We start from the raw sequence: 14937 nt of genomic DNA, 5'->3' as shown, positions 1-14937 counted from the left end.
TGTATTTGTGTGTGTGTGTGTGTGTGTGTGTGTGTGTGTGTGTGTGTGTTACCTACCTGTATATGAGGCGATACTTTCCATCTCGTCCCTTATCTGAGAGAGAGACCTCATAGGAGCAGGACACAGGCATCCCGTTACTATGCCTGTTCACCAGCCCTGCCGGGGGGGCCCAGGACAGCCGTGCAGCGCGCGCCTGCACATTGGACACCTGTAAGACACACATAAACATATAAAATGTATGTTATATACAGAATGAAATAAAGTAGGGATCCCCTGGCACAATATTTTTCCTTGTAGGTGCTGTGGATTTAATACATTTTTCAGTTTGTACTTTGTTTCTATTTGATTCTTTTCTACGCCATTTCATTTTATTCTACTGTATTTTGCTCTATTCTATCCTGGGCAACTGTAATTCAACCCCAACGTATAAGTAAAATCGTTCTATCAAGGTGTGTTTTTTTTTTTTTTTTTACTATGACTTTGAACGTGTATGTGTGTTTTTGTGTGTCTGTCTATACGTTTGTGTGTGTATGTGTGTATCACAGTGAAACCACTATCCCAGATTTTGCTCCTCTTTCCGGTTCAGGCACATCCATGCCAGGAACACACAAGAAAATTAAAGTACACACACACACGCACACACACACACACACACACACACACACACACACACACACACACACACACAGAGAAAGAAAGAAGGTCTGTATGTTTGTGTGTTTAACTGTGTGTCTGCCTGCAAGTGCGTGCATGTTTATGGGAGTTGTAGCTGCAACACATGGTGGGTGAGCCAATTTAGCGTGATTTAGCACAGTCTGCTGCAATTCCAGACTCCACATCCACTGAATAGGCGATGAATGTGCCTTAAGGGAATGGCAAACCACAGCCATGCCTAGACTGTCTATGAGGAAGAGCAACAGACAGACAGGAAGGGAAGAGATGGAGAGACGCTTCACTGTCATTCCATGATCATAATGATTAGGTTTTATGAGCTCACGTCACTGCGTCCATATGTCGGAGAACATCTGTGTCTTTGATGGAATTTTAGTCCCGAGTCCAACCATTGTATCCATCACTTTGCTTATATGTCCACTGTGGACGGACTGATATGCTGCCGATGCAATAACAGTCTGATGTGCAAAGACGGTGGGCAGACAGAGAAAGAAACACAGTGAGACCAGGAAAAAAAAATGACAGAGAGCAGAACATAAAGATGATGAGAAAAAGAAATGAAGCATGAAGGGTGTCATTTAGAGCTTTGTCATCTTCTTGCCCTTTGGCCCTGAGAGACACCCTGTTCATCACCTGCAAATGATGTGACTGACAGACTGTCGAGCAAAGGACATTGAAAGTAAAGGGGTTTTCAGTATAGTGAAGTGTAATCTATTGTATATCCATCATAAGTTCTCATCACCCATTTTGACGTTTCACTCCATCTTTCTCGCTCATATATCCATACAATAGCTGCTTTTATGCACAGACTCTATGTAAGTCTGAGTCTAGTTTACAATGGGAAGGTCGCCTCAGACTGTGTTAATCCAATCACAATACACAGCAGGACACCCAATTCTTATTACTTTAGAAATATTACATTCCACTTTACATTGAACTCATTATAGAAAAGCATTTAGGGCCCACATCATGTTAGCATTACGACAGATAGGACAGGTGTAAATCGGAACACCGGTCCAGCCCCTACACCTTCGTCTTATCCACTCCGCCTTTCATCTGCACAGGACCGTCTCACACCAGTTAATATGGAGTGAAAGTGAACGACGACACCCACAGTGAGTCTCTGCACCAGTGCTGACTCTTCATTAGCCACTACCTCCTACCCAAAGTACAGGTCCCAGATGATGGATTATCATATCAATTTAAGCTCTCGCTCGGTAAAATCTTAACATTTTCATGCTCTAACTCATAAACCCATACCTTCACTTTTCCAATAGAACCTTTTTATAGTGGGTTTAAAATCACAGACTGTGCAGCAAACTGAAATAATAATAAAGAAAAACCTGTCACATTGTCCCTGGTTACATACTAACTACTGAACTGAATGAGCAAAGATTCTATCAGTGTCCATGGTGCCAGATGTTTCCTTCTCATAGCAGGGCGTTAACAGTTAAACGTGCGAGTGGCCATGATATCTATGCAAAAAGAAAAAGAGCAAAAAAAAAAAAAGCAAACAAAAAAAAACACCACCTTTTTTCAGGTTGTTTAAGGTTAAAAGTGTAGAGTAAGATGGTACAGGGGAGAACCCCCCCCCCCCCCCCAGTTTACGTCCCTCACCGCTCCTCACAATTCAATTCAGCTGAAGTAGACGCGCTTTACTGATATAAAAGGCATACGACACAACCAGGGGAGCGAGGTAATATTGTGAACATTTCTAAATTAAGAACTTTCTCATATAAGCCCCGTCTCTTGCAACACCTGCTACCATGTCTCTCTGGCACACAGCTGAATCCATCAACAGGCATTTTTCCATATGTAACCCATACCAAACTCTACTGCCTCTACTATAAATGCATTACAGTAAATGAGGGGTTACTGAAGTGTCAAAATGAAGTCACAGAAAGAAATCTCAACAATTGCTGTATCCCCTCTGTCCTTCCTTCTTCTATTTCCTCCCAGTATTAGCTATAATAAACTTGCTATATCAGTGTAAAGGTCGTCTGAGGTAACGAAGGTAGACAAATCACTGCTGTACATCATCTTCTGGTCTGTTTCATGTATCTAACGACACCCAGCTCTCTTTTTCCACTCCATTTTCCCTTTCTCTCATTGCTGCTTTTCTCGCTGTCTATTTCAGCCCCTGACATAAACTCACAGATATCAAATGGTCCAATTGCACAGCCTGCTGACCAAACTGCTTTAACTGGGGGAGTGAGCAATTCCCCTTCTCGCAAACTGTGTCTGCAGCTCATTCATTCACATTGCCCTTGAGGGAAGGAAAAGAGGCTGCTTCAGTGTTTACAGTGTGTTTTTCAGCTGACTGAGGCACAGTGGCCAACGAATGACGTGGATGAGCAGATGCTGCCCTCATGTGGCCAGGGTGAGCAGGGCTTAAATGATCCGTTGCCCTCAAGAGTAACTATCATTAAAGCCCTTGAAATGACAGAGATACGCTGCACACACCCATCACTACTTTTTCTTTTCTATTCTATTTTAGTGGAAGCGTCTCATTTTTATGTTAATCACAGAGACAGGATGGAAATATGGAAAAGACATCAAACCTCATGCCAGCTGTGACTGCATCAGACAAGGAGGTGATTGATGAAAGCGGTTATAAGTGCGTTGAATTTGTGTGTGTGTGTGTGTGTGTGTGTGTGTGTGTGTGCAGCTGTGGGAGGAAGGTTGCATACCAACCTGTGGTTTGTCGATTGTAGACAGCATGTCTTGAACACGCTTCCCCTCTGAGTCATGATCTGAGGAGACAAGAGGCAAAGACAAAAAGAGTGATGATCAAAAATCAATTACAGGAGGTATTTCTAATGTACTGTGGAGAGAGTGACAATGGGTGTGTGTGTGACACATGGAGATCATGCCGGGTCAAAATTGCAATCTCTGTGCACAATTCCTACATTTCTGAATATGATTCTGACTCTTGACCTTTTCTTTAAAAGAAAAAGAAAGAAGAAACATTCCACCATACCGAGTTTCAGAACAGATGCACATTAACAATTTTGGGAAAGAAAGAGCGGCTGCTGATTGACAGGGAGAGGTTTTTCAATTCCCATAAGCCGTGTCATTGTGATATCTAAAAATCTCTGGCTCATTATCCCCGGAGGTCAGCCAAGGTTTGAATGCAGATTGGGAAATTGTAGATTCAAGGAAAAAAATAAAGTCAGCTACAATGAGTTTTGACTCCCTTATCCACCCTAATATCGTCAGTGAAAATATCTAACCCAACTAGTAATTCAGTCATGTGTGAAAAAAAAGGAACAGTAATAGCCCAAAATAGAGTAAAAACAGACCTAAATTCTTGTGTTGTCTAACAGTGTGTGATGCAACACTTGTTTTCCTCCGCGAGCGCCTATTTCATCTCATCAAGTCACAGCCCCTTTGGAAAAAATCACTAAATTATCCAGCGCTCCTCAGAACAGGATTAGTCACGAATTCCTGACCGAGAGCAAACAAAACGGGGATCACCGGAAAAAAATGACTCATATTCCACAGTGACTCTTCTGTTTTTTTGGAGTCATTACTTCACAGAAAACATTATCTTAATCATTATTATGTATCATTTTCAATCAATTGTCCCTGCAATTATCCACAGAATGATGTGACATTAGCAGCGCTGTTGCAGACCCACAGTGCAGCTTGTTCTGCATGACACAATACAAAGCCATTTGTATATGTACTGTATGAAATGACGGAGTAGAAAAAAAAAAACATTTGTTCTGTTAAAATGATTTTATATCTTGGATATGAAAGTCAAAAAGTTCATCACTGTGGAAACAATGAGTGGGTTCGCTAGAAGAAAATGAATCAACGATAATCGTTTTTTATCATATATATATTTATATATCATATAATCAAGCAAAAAAAAAAACCTTTGCAGTTCTAGCTTCTCAAATGTGTAATTTTGTGTTTTTCTCGTTTTGCTGCTGCAAATTTGGGCAAAGACAAAACAAGCAATCTAAAGATGTCACATTTGTCTGTGTGGCATTTTTCACTTTCTTTGGACATTTCATATAATGAATTATTAATCAATTAATTAAAAAATAATGAAAGCATCACTCGATAGTGTAAATAGTTGTGTGTTGCAGGTCATAAAGGTCACTCATTCAGTATAAACTGCTGTCATGTAATGTGAGCTCTACCTGTGTTACGTGTTGCTGGGCAGCCTCTGGACAGTGTGAGATCAGGGCTACTCCATTGCAAGGGCATGTACACAAATACACTTATGGCATAAACACAAGCACACACCCATGCACAGGTCCGGTCCAGCGATGTGACATGGCTAAAGGTGATTTAGTGGACACTCGGGGTTGTAATGAGGGCGACTGTGTGAGTGTGTGTGTGTGTGTGTGTGTGTGTGTGTGTGTGCGCACATGTGTTGGTAATGGAAGTATTTCCCCCCTGTGTGATCCCCGCAGTTGAGGTTTTTCCGACCAGAGGAGGCCTGCTTTCTCCATCTGAGTCTGACCACTGTAAATCACACAGGATGTGCACGTGCGTGGGTGTGTGTGTGTGTGTGGGTGTGTGTGTGTGTGTGTGTGCATGAGTCTCCGTGGGGGTAAGGGTCAGCAATACAAATTATGTATGAAACGAGGTCTGTTTGATGAGTGTGTTACTGTGGTAAAGACACAAAAAACAAAACACATGCATATACACACCAATGCTCACAGTATACTTGTGTACAAAGTATGTGTTTTGGTCACTGTATTACTTAGAGCAAGTGATGAATGAGAGATTGTGTGCGTGCGTGTGTGAGTGGCTAAGTCCCTTTGACAGATTCTGTGGAGGAGAGGGCCTTACTGTGCCTGGGGGTACGCTTATGAGTCATGGCAACAGTGATGTCATGGAAGCACAACCTCAACTTGACCTCTGTGTGTGTGTGTGTGTGTGTGTGTGTGTGTGTGTGTGTGTGTGTGTGTGTGTGTGTGTGAGAGAGAGAGAGAGAGACAGAATAAAAAAGCAAGAGCAAGAGAGAGAGAGTGTGCGTGGGTGTGTGTGTTTGTGTGTGTGTGTGTGTCTCCAAAGTCCCAGTATTAGGTTACAGGAGAATGGTGATGGGTGATATGAGGAGGGTAGTTGAGCTACTGTGTATGCGTGTGTGTGTATGAGTGTGTGTGTGTATGAGTGCGTGTGTGTGTGTGTGTGTGTGTGTGTGTGTGTGTGCGTGTGTTGGGTCAGGCAGTGTTGGGAAAGTTCAACAGGTGAAGTACACATTCTGCATTACTGCTAGACACATTGGCTCATTAGTGCACTCTCTTGTCATTACCGCACGTGTCCCCCTTTCATCCATTTGGACAAAAGTGAACTTTTCTCTTTTATGGAATAAAGGCACAATTAGACTCACAGCTCCAGACATGAACAGGCTGACCCAGCTTATTCCACCCATTCATCACAGCTGATTGAAAAAGGAGAATATGGCCCGTTCAGTGCTGTGGTCCTGTAGCTACTTGTCAACTGCAGCTTACACCGCTAAGAAAAGAAGAGGTGGAATTCCATTACAGCATCATTTCAGCTGTCACGTTCAGCAAACAACAGATGTTCAAAATCAAACAACAGCCAGGGCTGATGTACGGCTTCACTGGAAGTTTGTGGTTTTAATCGGTAACGTGAGAAATTCGTTTTGTTTTTTTTCGATCGAGCTATGAAATTTAAAAAAAAAAAAGAAAAGAAATCAGATTCTGTTATTTCTTTGTTTTGACAGAAACAGGGGCTGTTTTTTTCTGAAGAAGCACTAAGGTTTGAATATTGATTTTTGAGGATGTCTTCAACTAAAAAAATTTTAAATTTAGTAGCTTATATAAAGACAGAATTAGGAATAAAGATGTTTAAACATTAAAGAGAGCCATGTACCTTCACTTCAAGACTGTTAAAAAAAATTAAAGTTCGCAAATTTCACACATACAGTAACATCTTCAACGCACTCCATTCAACCCCTTTCCTTCTGCTTACTTATTATATGTTAATTACAGTATAACTAGTTAAAAATTCTGGAGTTCCAGGTTGGCTTTTGGGCTGACTGCTGAGGTGGCAACACCTGATAAGATATCATTGTTTTTGTAGCTTTTTTCATTCATTTATTTATTGGAAAGAGTAAATGTAGGTCGGTGAAAGATTGCCATTACATTGTATACAAATCAGTGCTAGCTTCTCGAAATCACACAACCACATATAACTAATTGTAGTTATTCATATAACAGTTTATGTATTACATTTTATTCCATCCAGTAGATGGTATTCAATTCACTTTACTTTCTAGTGTTAATTTAGGCTCAAATCGGGGGCCTCCAAGACTGAATCCAGTGGCTACAGCCCGAATGAGACTTATTTAAACACTATGAAAAAAAATTGGCTAACCCAGAAACTCAGTTTGTGACAGAGACAGAGATTTATTTAATATTTCAGGAGACCAATAATAAAGTTTGAAAAACACTACTGCTTTACCTCACCGCTGAGTGTTATGACTCGCTGTGGTTGTTGGGTCCAGCTGTTTAAGTGTTTAATACAGAGAACAACCACAAAGAGTCGACGCTGACGGCTGAAACAGAAACGTAATCTCTTCCCAGTGCAACTCCACACACACACCCCCACCCCCGCACGCACACACACACCCCCGCACGCACACACACACACACACACAAATGCCCGCACACACACACACACACACACACACACACACACACACACTCTCTTCTGTCCTCACTGTCCCTCACCTCCTCTCTTCTGTTTATGTGCTGCCCACGCACCCTCACTTCCTCTCCTCGTCTGACCTCACATCCTGTCTGTGTCTGACCGCCTGTGTTTGATTACCGAGGACAGCCAGACGGAGCGAGGGAGCACAGCGGACAGCAGGAAAAGAAGAGGAATGAGGAATTGGGGAGGGGGGGAGCAGCAGCAGCAGCAGGCCGAGCCAAAACTAGGCAAGAAGGGGATTTAGAGGATGAAAGAGAGACACTGAAGGACAGACTGCAGAGAGAGAGAGAGAGAGGACAGGCAAGAGGAGTCTGGGTAAGAGATTAGGTACAAAAACACAAGGAAATTGAGAGACAAAGAGCGAGCCAGGGATCAACAAAGAGGAGGAGAAATGGCAGGATGAAAGAAGAGAGAAAGGAGAGGTCTTAGGAGGATGTGAGACAAGGATTACACAACCTTATGTGACATCATCAGAGGGCGTAGAGCAGGTGCGCACCACTGATCGAAGTGTAGTAGTAGTTATAGTACAACTACAAGCCACCAAAAACGTATTTTCTGAAGTTTTCTTTAAGCCTTCAATGTCCCTCAAGATAGGGTCGCAGGTGTCTCCTGGGTAATTTAACAAGACTACATGTTTATTTCATGGCCTTCTTTAATTATTTCAACTTGAGAAATCATGGGGGGGTTTTTTGGGCTGCTTTGGTATGGTGGGCCTATATGCTACACTAGCCATTAGCATCAGCGCTGTTGTTTGTGGAGAAGAATTAAGATACTCACAGGCACATATCAGAGCGGTGCAAATTAAGGATTATCTGGAATCTTAAAGGAACAGTTGAACATTTGTTACTGAGAGCTAGATAAGAAGAAGAATACCCATGTCACATCTGCACACTAAATATTAAGCTACAGCAAGCAGCCGATTACCTTAGCTAAGCATAAAGACAGGAGGAAACAGCTAGCCTGCCTCTCTCCCAAGGTTAAAAAAAATTCCAATTGAAACATGCCGTTACTACTATGTTTCTTCGCCATGCTTCATTCATTAACTTCCTGGACTGTCCATTGAAAGCTGGGAAACCTCGCAGTGACAACAAAGGCTTCAGCTGTTTGACCCCAGTTTCTGGTCTTTATGCGAAGCTAAGCTAACTGCTTGGCGTCTCTAGCTTTATAGCATACATACAGGAGAGTGGCATCAATCATATAATCTAACAATGCAAATAAATTTACTTATTAAAATGTCAAACTAGTCCTTCAACTGCTAAATGTTTTATCAGGTTTCTGTAAAGTATCAGTTGTAGCTTGAGCTCACTGTTTGAGGCACACACAGAACACTATGTTCAACTCTATGATATATTGATCAAAGTACCAGACATTTTCTAACATAGCTGCTCATCTTTTACCCCGATGACTCAGCCGGGAGAGTTTAATGGCTATCTCAGACTCTGACTCTGAGGTACTCCAATTTACAGTATAATCTACATAGAAAATGAATGGGACTTTTATTTCCAAAACCCTGGACACCTGAAATAACTCACCACTGCAACTCTTTTCCACGGAAGCAAGTAGGGAAACACATTGGATTACTTGGAAGCACACATTCATATAAATACCCAATGTGAGCCTCATTCTGACGCTATCCGATTCATTCCTTCCTCTGCTGTCTAATTCGACCGCCCTTGCTCCCCCAGTCTTCCTCAAGTTCATGTTTACAAGAATCTTTTTGTGATGTCGCACACCTACACACTTTAGAATTAATGGCGTCACTTGCAAAATGAGCTACAGTAAAATTGAGTCACTTTGACATTGAGGAGGTTGCATTCCTCCTGCATGACAGCCTGTGGTTCTTAGACACAGTCTGTCTGCACTGGGACAGAAAAAGACCTTTAAGGCCTAGAAAAAAAATGTGAAAAATGTGGCAGCGGTCGCTCAATCAGCCCCCACTACACACACAAACGAGGCCAAAGGCACAGAGGGTGTGTGCGTGTCGTCCTAAAGGAACAAAGTGAGATATGATACCCATCTTTAGAAGCCTCTAATCAGGGAGTACAAAGCAAAGTGACGAACACTCAGCTGGAAAAGGACAGAGAGAGAGAGAGATGTGGAGATGAGAGGAAGGAGTGGGGACAGAGTGAGAGAGAGAGAGAGAGAGGGAGGAGAGGAAAGAGGAAAATGGAGGTATTGAGGGGCACAGACCTTGGATTCCACACTATTATCATCTGCTGCATAGTGAGCATTCCATCTGTTCAACAGCTGGGCTACACACACACACACACACACACACACACACACACACACACACACACACACACACACACACACAGTAGAGAAGTCGTTGGGACATGCCTGAAATTGTGGTTGTCATGGTGAAGGTTTGGTTCTCATGGCCAGAGTCCTGATCGTTTATAAAGGGGATTAGAGAGGGAGAGGCAGAGAAAGAGAGAGAGAGACTGGCACAGAGAGATGGAGGAGTAGAGTAAGAAGGAGAGCAAATGGGCAGAGGAAAGAAAAAAAAAATTGAAATTAAAATTCAAAAGTCAAACCCAAAACAGAGTGGATAAGACATAGGAGATAGAGACAGAGGCAGACATGCAAATAAGCAACCTGGTTACTCTCCAGTAACATGATTTATTGGACTTTATGGAAATGAGAAACCAAGTTTCTTTAATCATGGTGGGGGATTGAGAGATACAGCTAGATTTCTGCAGAGAAACCTGATTTCTTGGCCGTGTATAACCAAGTGTGAATGACAAAGACTGCAGAAATTATGTCTATGGCAGTAACACATTATTCCTGTGCCCTAGTGTCTAAAATAATCAAATCCAACTTTTAGTGAAACCAAAACAAATAACTCGCAGTATAAACACATATAACCAATATAACCAATTCCCTGCCTTAACCTGATTTCTCTCAATAACCTGGTTTCATGTGTGCATGTAAACATAGACAGAGAGACAGAGAGACCTTGTCCACTGCAGACCTCTCACTAAGGAGAGAGACGAGAGTCTCAACTGCCAAGCGACACAAAAACTCTCTCCACTTTTCCAAGAAGAGTATGAAGAGTGTGCGCATGGATGCACGTGTGTTTATGTAAGTGTGTACGTGCAGCGAACAGCGCTGCGACCTGGGCCAGGCAGCGAGGGATTATGGGGGATGAGTTTCTCAGAACCCTGACCCCATCCGACCCTGCTCAGCCCAAAAAGTCTCAAGAGTGTGACTGCAGACTGGAAGGCAGAGTAAGAAGACAAATCCAAGGCCTGACAGACAGCAGAGGCAGAGAGGGAGAGTGACAGTGGCAGAGAAATGGAGGAAGGCAAAGAAAGAGGCGAACGGAGAGACACAGCAGCAGACTGATGGAGTTATAGGGACAGAGATAAAGACGGACCAAGGTCACATTCACACTGCTGCACAAACTGCCATTTTTCTTTCAGACATATATGTTTTTAAGCAAATATTCCTTTTCTGTTCCCCCACCAGCAGCATCAATGTTAGATTTTAAAACTTATTTTGCAGTTGAAGCTTTTATTAAAGACCTTTGTGGACACAGGCATGACCGCCCCCACTTCCCTTTAATCAATTTTCAAGTTTCATCATTTACTGTTATAGGAATTATAGCGCTTATTTTCTCACGTCCTATGGTACACAAGCAGTGAATATCAAGACATTCTGCTTGGACTCTAATTTAATTCCTGCTTCTGCAGAAATGACTCAGGTGTTTATTTAGACACGAGAGAGATGTTAAATTACCATTACACTTAAAGGGGGCTCCTGCTTCCAGCATTTGCCTTTGGAAAAGGACAACAAACACTTCAGCTGGTCTGTGCCATAAACCAACAAAAAATCCAGAGACATAATGTGAAGAAACTAAAAAGGTGGTAGCAGCTTCTCTTCTACCTTTATCTTGTTTGTTTGCATTATGATGTCTCAAAATGAATGAAATACGGGTCTGAGAATGCTCCATGTAAGAGCTTTAAATCCGCTCGAAATGTTTCAAAGTGTGCACAAATCACTTGAGCAGTAAGCCGCAGATGTCTGAGGGTTTATGCATTTCGTCTATTGAATTACTTAATTTGATTAGGACAAACTCAATTTTAACATGATGAAGCAGTTAAAAAAGACTTAATATTATGTAACCCGGTTCTGGTTAATTCAGAGCGGTCGGGTGCTGTAGTTTGATAATGTGGCGAGTTTATCGCTTGTATCACAAGGTTCACTCAGCTGAATGGGGAAACGTCTGGTGTACTCATTGTGATTGGCGAGAACAACCTCCCCTTCTAATCCCGCTAGTCCTGTTACATGATATCAGCGGGAAAGACATTCCTCTGCTGGTAAAGCCATCCCTTGTTCTCTCTCTGTTTTCTGTACATCCCCCTATTTTGGCTCTTTCATTCCCCAATTTCTGTCCTTCATTTCTCTCCTCTCCTTTCCCCTCATCTTATCTCTGTCATCTCTTTCTTCTGCCGACATTCCCTCTTCTCGTCTCTCTCTTCCACCCCACTGCCCTCCATCTTGCCCTACAAACATGGCCGTATTTGGGTTTGAGGGAAGGGAGTTGGAGTTTGTTGGGAGTGGGGCCTGAGATTATCGCCATGGTGATCCACACCAAAACAGTACAGTTGGGGAAGGGTGGGTGTGTGCTCACACATTTCCAGGCCTGTTACTACGTTTACAGCAGGAAGAGCAGGAAGACAAGTTTGATGTTAATATAAGGGCTGAGTCATGACTCGGTCAAAGGCCGCTCGAGCTAATGAGGATGACATCACTGAAACATTACAGGACACTGGGCTTTTAAAGGCCTCCTTTTACTACCGCCATTGTTCTAAAACTGTTACTTCATTGGTACTTCAATTTAATTAGTAGGAAACTCTGTCATAGTGAAGAAAAAAACATGTCACTGATACAAGAGCCAATAGTGGTGATGGCTCTGTCTTCCTAGAATCTGTTGTTTAGCTAATGTTTTTCGATGCCCTTGTACTTTTTACCTGCAATATTGGTGATGTCAGAAAGCTCTTTAGTTCATTAGGAAGACCCTCCATTTGACCTCTGACCTTCTTGAGAAAAGCCTGACCACAATCTGTTTTGTAGCAACTTATTAACATTTAGAGGTACAGATTTAATGGGCTATTATAAGTCATTTTTAGAAATGAAAGTGATAGAGATAAACCCGCTACCCTTTATTAATGATTAAACATTTACCTGGCTGATCATTAATGAATTATTATAAAGTGAGGCAATCAATCTTTTATCAATGACCGAATGGACTATTAACCTAGTGACATAAAAAATGTTCTCATAATTTGCTTGTGTGATTTTTAAGGCACTGGTAAATTATTTATTAACCACTAATATAACCATTAGTTACAACTTAAACCATCTATTATAGGTCCCTTGTTAAACAATGGTGCCAATTACTTTTGTGTTGCTTTCATTTTCAGTACCTTTTAAAAACAAGCACTGGCTAAAATACTAATACGTATTATGCAGTAATTAGGCAAAAAAGAGATCTGAAATTTGAATGGGCACCAAGTTTTAAACTGACATTTACTTTAAAAGAATAATAATAATAATAATAATAATAATAATAATAGTATAAACGTTATTCTTATAGCACCTATCAAAAGCAAAAATATTGCTGCTGGAAATAGCATAAACAAAAGAGGGAAGGAAAAAAAACAAAACAATGAACCAGGATTTTAAGATATTGATAAAATCATTAAAAGATTGCAATAAATAGTTATCAGTTAACAAAAAACCATATGATACAAGTGAGATTTTAGAAGAGATTTAAAGGAGGACACAGAGCTTGCCTGCCTAAGACCTTCACAGGTCAGGGGCCCAGACAGCAAGGGCTGGGTCACCTTTGGTGACAAGTTGGGAATTAGGAACCATTAATAGGGCCCTGCCAGAGGATCTCAAGCAGCCGGACCACTCACTCCGCTTTAAAAACAAGCAGTAAATCTTAAAATCAATTCCAAAACTCACAGGAAGCCAGTGAAGGGAAGTGAGGATTGGTGTAATGTGGTTGCTTCACAGCAGCAATGTTTTGAATCAGCTGCGGTCTTTAGATATGACGCCTGCTGATACCAGAATAGAGTGTATTGTAATAATTGAGTCTGGGAGAGATAAAGTCATGATCTAGGTTAGCCATCTCAGTTGGGCAAAGCAGGATTGCATCATTTTAGTTACCTGAGCATGAAAGGGCAATTCTGGTATTCTGTTAGTTACACCATTGGTTTAGCATATCAAATGATCCTGTAATCCCCCATTTGTGGCTACAGCAGTTGCTGTTTACTTTCAGGGTTCTGCAGGAAATATGTTAAGGTAAATTACTGATTAAGTTCTCAAAGTCTCTATGCTAATGCTGTTCTTGAGCTTATTAAAATCCTGATGATGGGATTGTTGTTGGCACTTTTATATCACAGTTTTTTAAACTGTCTGGCAAAGATCAGAAAAAGGATGACAAAGTGGACTGAGGAGGATAAATTTGTATTCTTGGATGAATAAGCCAGAAAAGTCATTTCTAATAAATATGATCAACTCTGAAGCAAAAAAAAAAAAAAGTGCCAAGAACTAAGACATGAAATTCCAGAAGGGATTTCCTTGTTTTACAACATTTCTCCTGGCACATTTTCATTATGTTTGGCAATGAGGCAAAATCTTTAGTAACTTCTTTGGTTTAGATTCACTGTGTCAACACTGAAGATACCTGAAATGTTTTCCTTTAATTTCGTTGGCAAGGCGATAGTGCAACTGAAAATGAACTTTAAGAAATTCCTGAAAGACTTAAAATGCTTCTCAGGATGAAGAAAGGAAAGCTAGTCGGACACAATTTTCATTTCTACATAATAGATAACGTCTCCACAGTTCTCATACCACAACACCAGACCACTGTAATATCTAAAACCCCTGTTATTCTCTTCATATCTCATTCACAGAGCCAAAATGGTGGACACAGCAGCAACTGCACACATCTGGTTTCTCCTGAATTCACAGCACTTGGCAGTGACGTAGAACCAAAGATGGAGGAGCTGAGGGTGCTGGTCCATCTGTTTCTGCTGAAATCCCGGTTTCTCTGAGTGAGAGACAGGATCTGCGGTGGTGATGATGCAGAGCCAAGATGGAGGAACAGAGGGGACGGGGCCCACATCTGTTTCTGCTCAGCAAACAGCTCAGTTCTGAGGAAAAAAGGCCTGTAGAGCTGGCTTTACTAGGGAATGGTCACTGCGCTCGCCAAGTCAGCCTGCTGCCTTACTGGCACCAGGGCAGTAGCCACACACACACACGCGCAAACAAGACCAAGGGCATCAAGGGCAAAGCGTAGGCGGTGCTGTGCTGTGTGTGTGTGTGTGTGTGTGTGTGTGTGGTATTCTGGGTTGGACCATACTTGGATGCGCCGGGCCAAGCAGCAACTTTGTCGGAATGTTTGTACTCTGCTCTTAAACTCTCCGTCTTTCCATCTCTCCGTTCCCTGTGATGTAGGAGTTCTGGTTCTTTTTTTTCCCTTTTTTCTTTTTCTTCGTTACAAACCTTCCATCCGTCTCCCTCCTCTCTCATCTGTCCTTCAAATCCTGC

The 14937-nt window shown here is 41.8% G+C and overlaps 1 protein-coding gene across 2 annotated transcripts in view; it reads right to left on the bottom strand.

Annotated features, from left to right (window-relative positions):
• The window catches only part of fndc3ba (fibronectin type III domain containing 3Ba), a 94563-nt gene that overhangs the window by 27867 nt on the left and 51759 nt on the right, over positions 1-14937 (bottom strand). For both annotated transcript variants that reach the window (XM_056392944.1, XM_056392943.1), the window contains exons 8-9: positions 3367-3425; positions 57-208 (exon numbers count right to left, since the gene is read on the bottom strand). In XM_056392944.1, coding sequence (XP_056248919.1) covers positions 57-208; positions 3367-3425 — 211 coding nt within the window. The remainder of the gene's footprint in view (positions 1-56; positions 209-3366; positions 3426-14937) is intronic.

The sequence above is a fragment of the Seriola aureovittata genome, chromosome 13, assembly GCF_021018895.1.
Source record: "Seriola aureovittata isolate HTS-2021-v1 ecotype China chromosome 13, ASM2101889v1, whole genome shotgun sequence".
NCBI classification, from domain to species: Eukaryota; Metazoa; Chordata; class Actinopteri; order Carangiformes; family Carangidae; genus Seriola; species Seriola aureovittata.
Note: the sequence above shows the minus strand (reverse complement) of the source record. Positions and strands in the feature narration are given on the sequence as shown.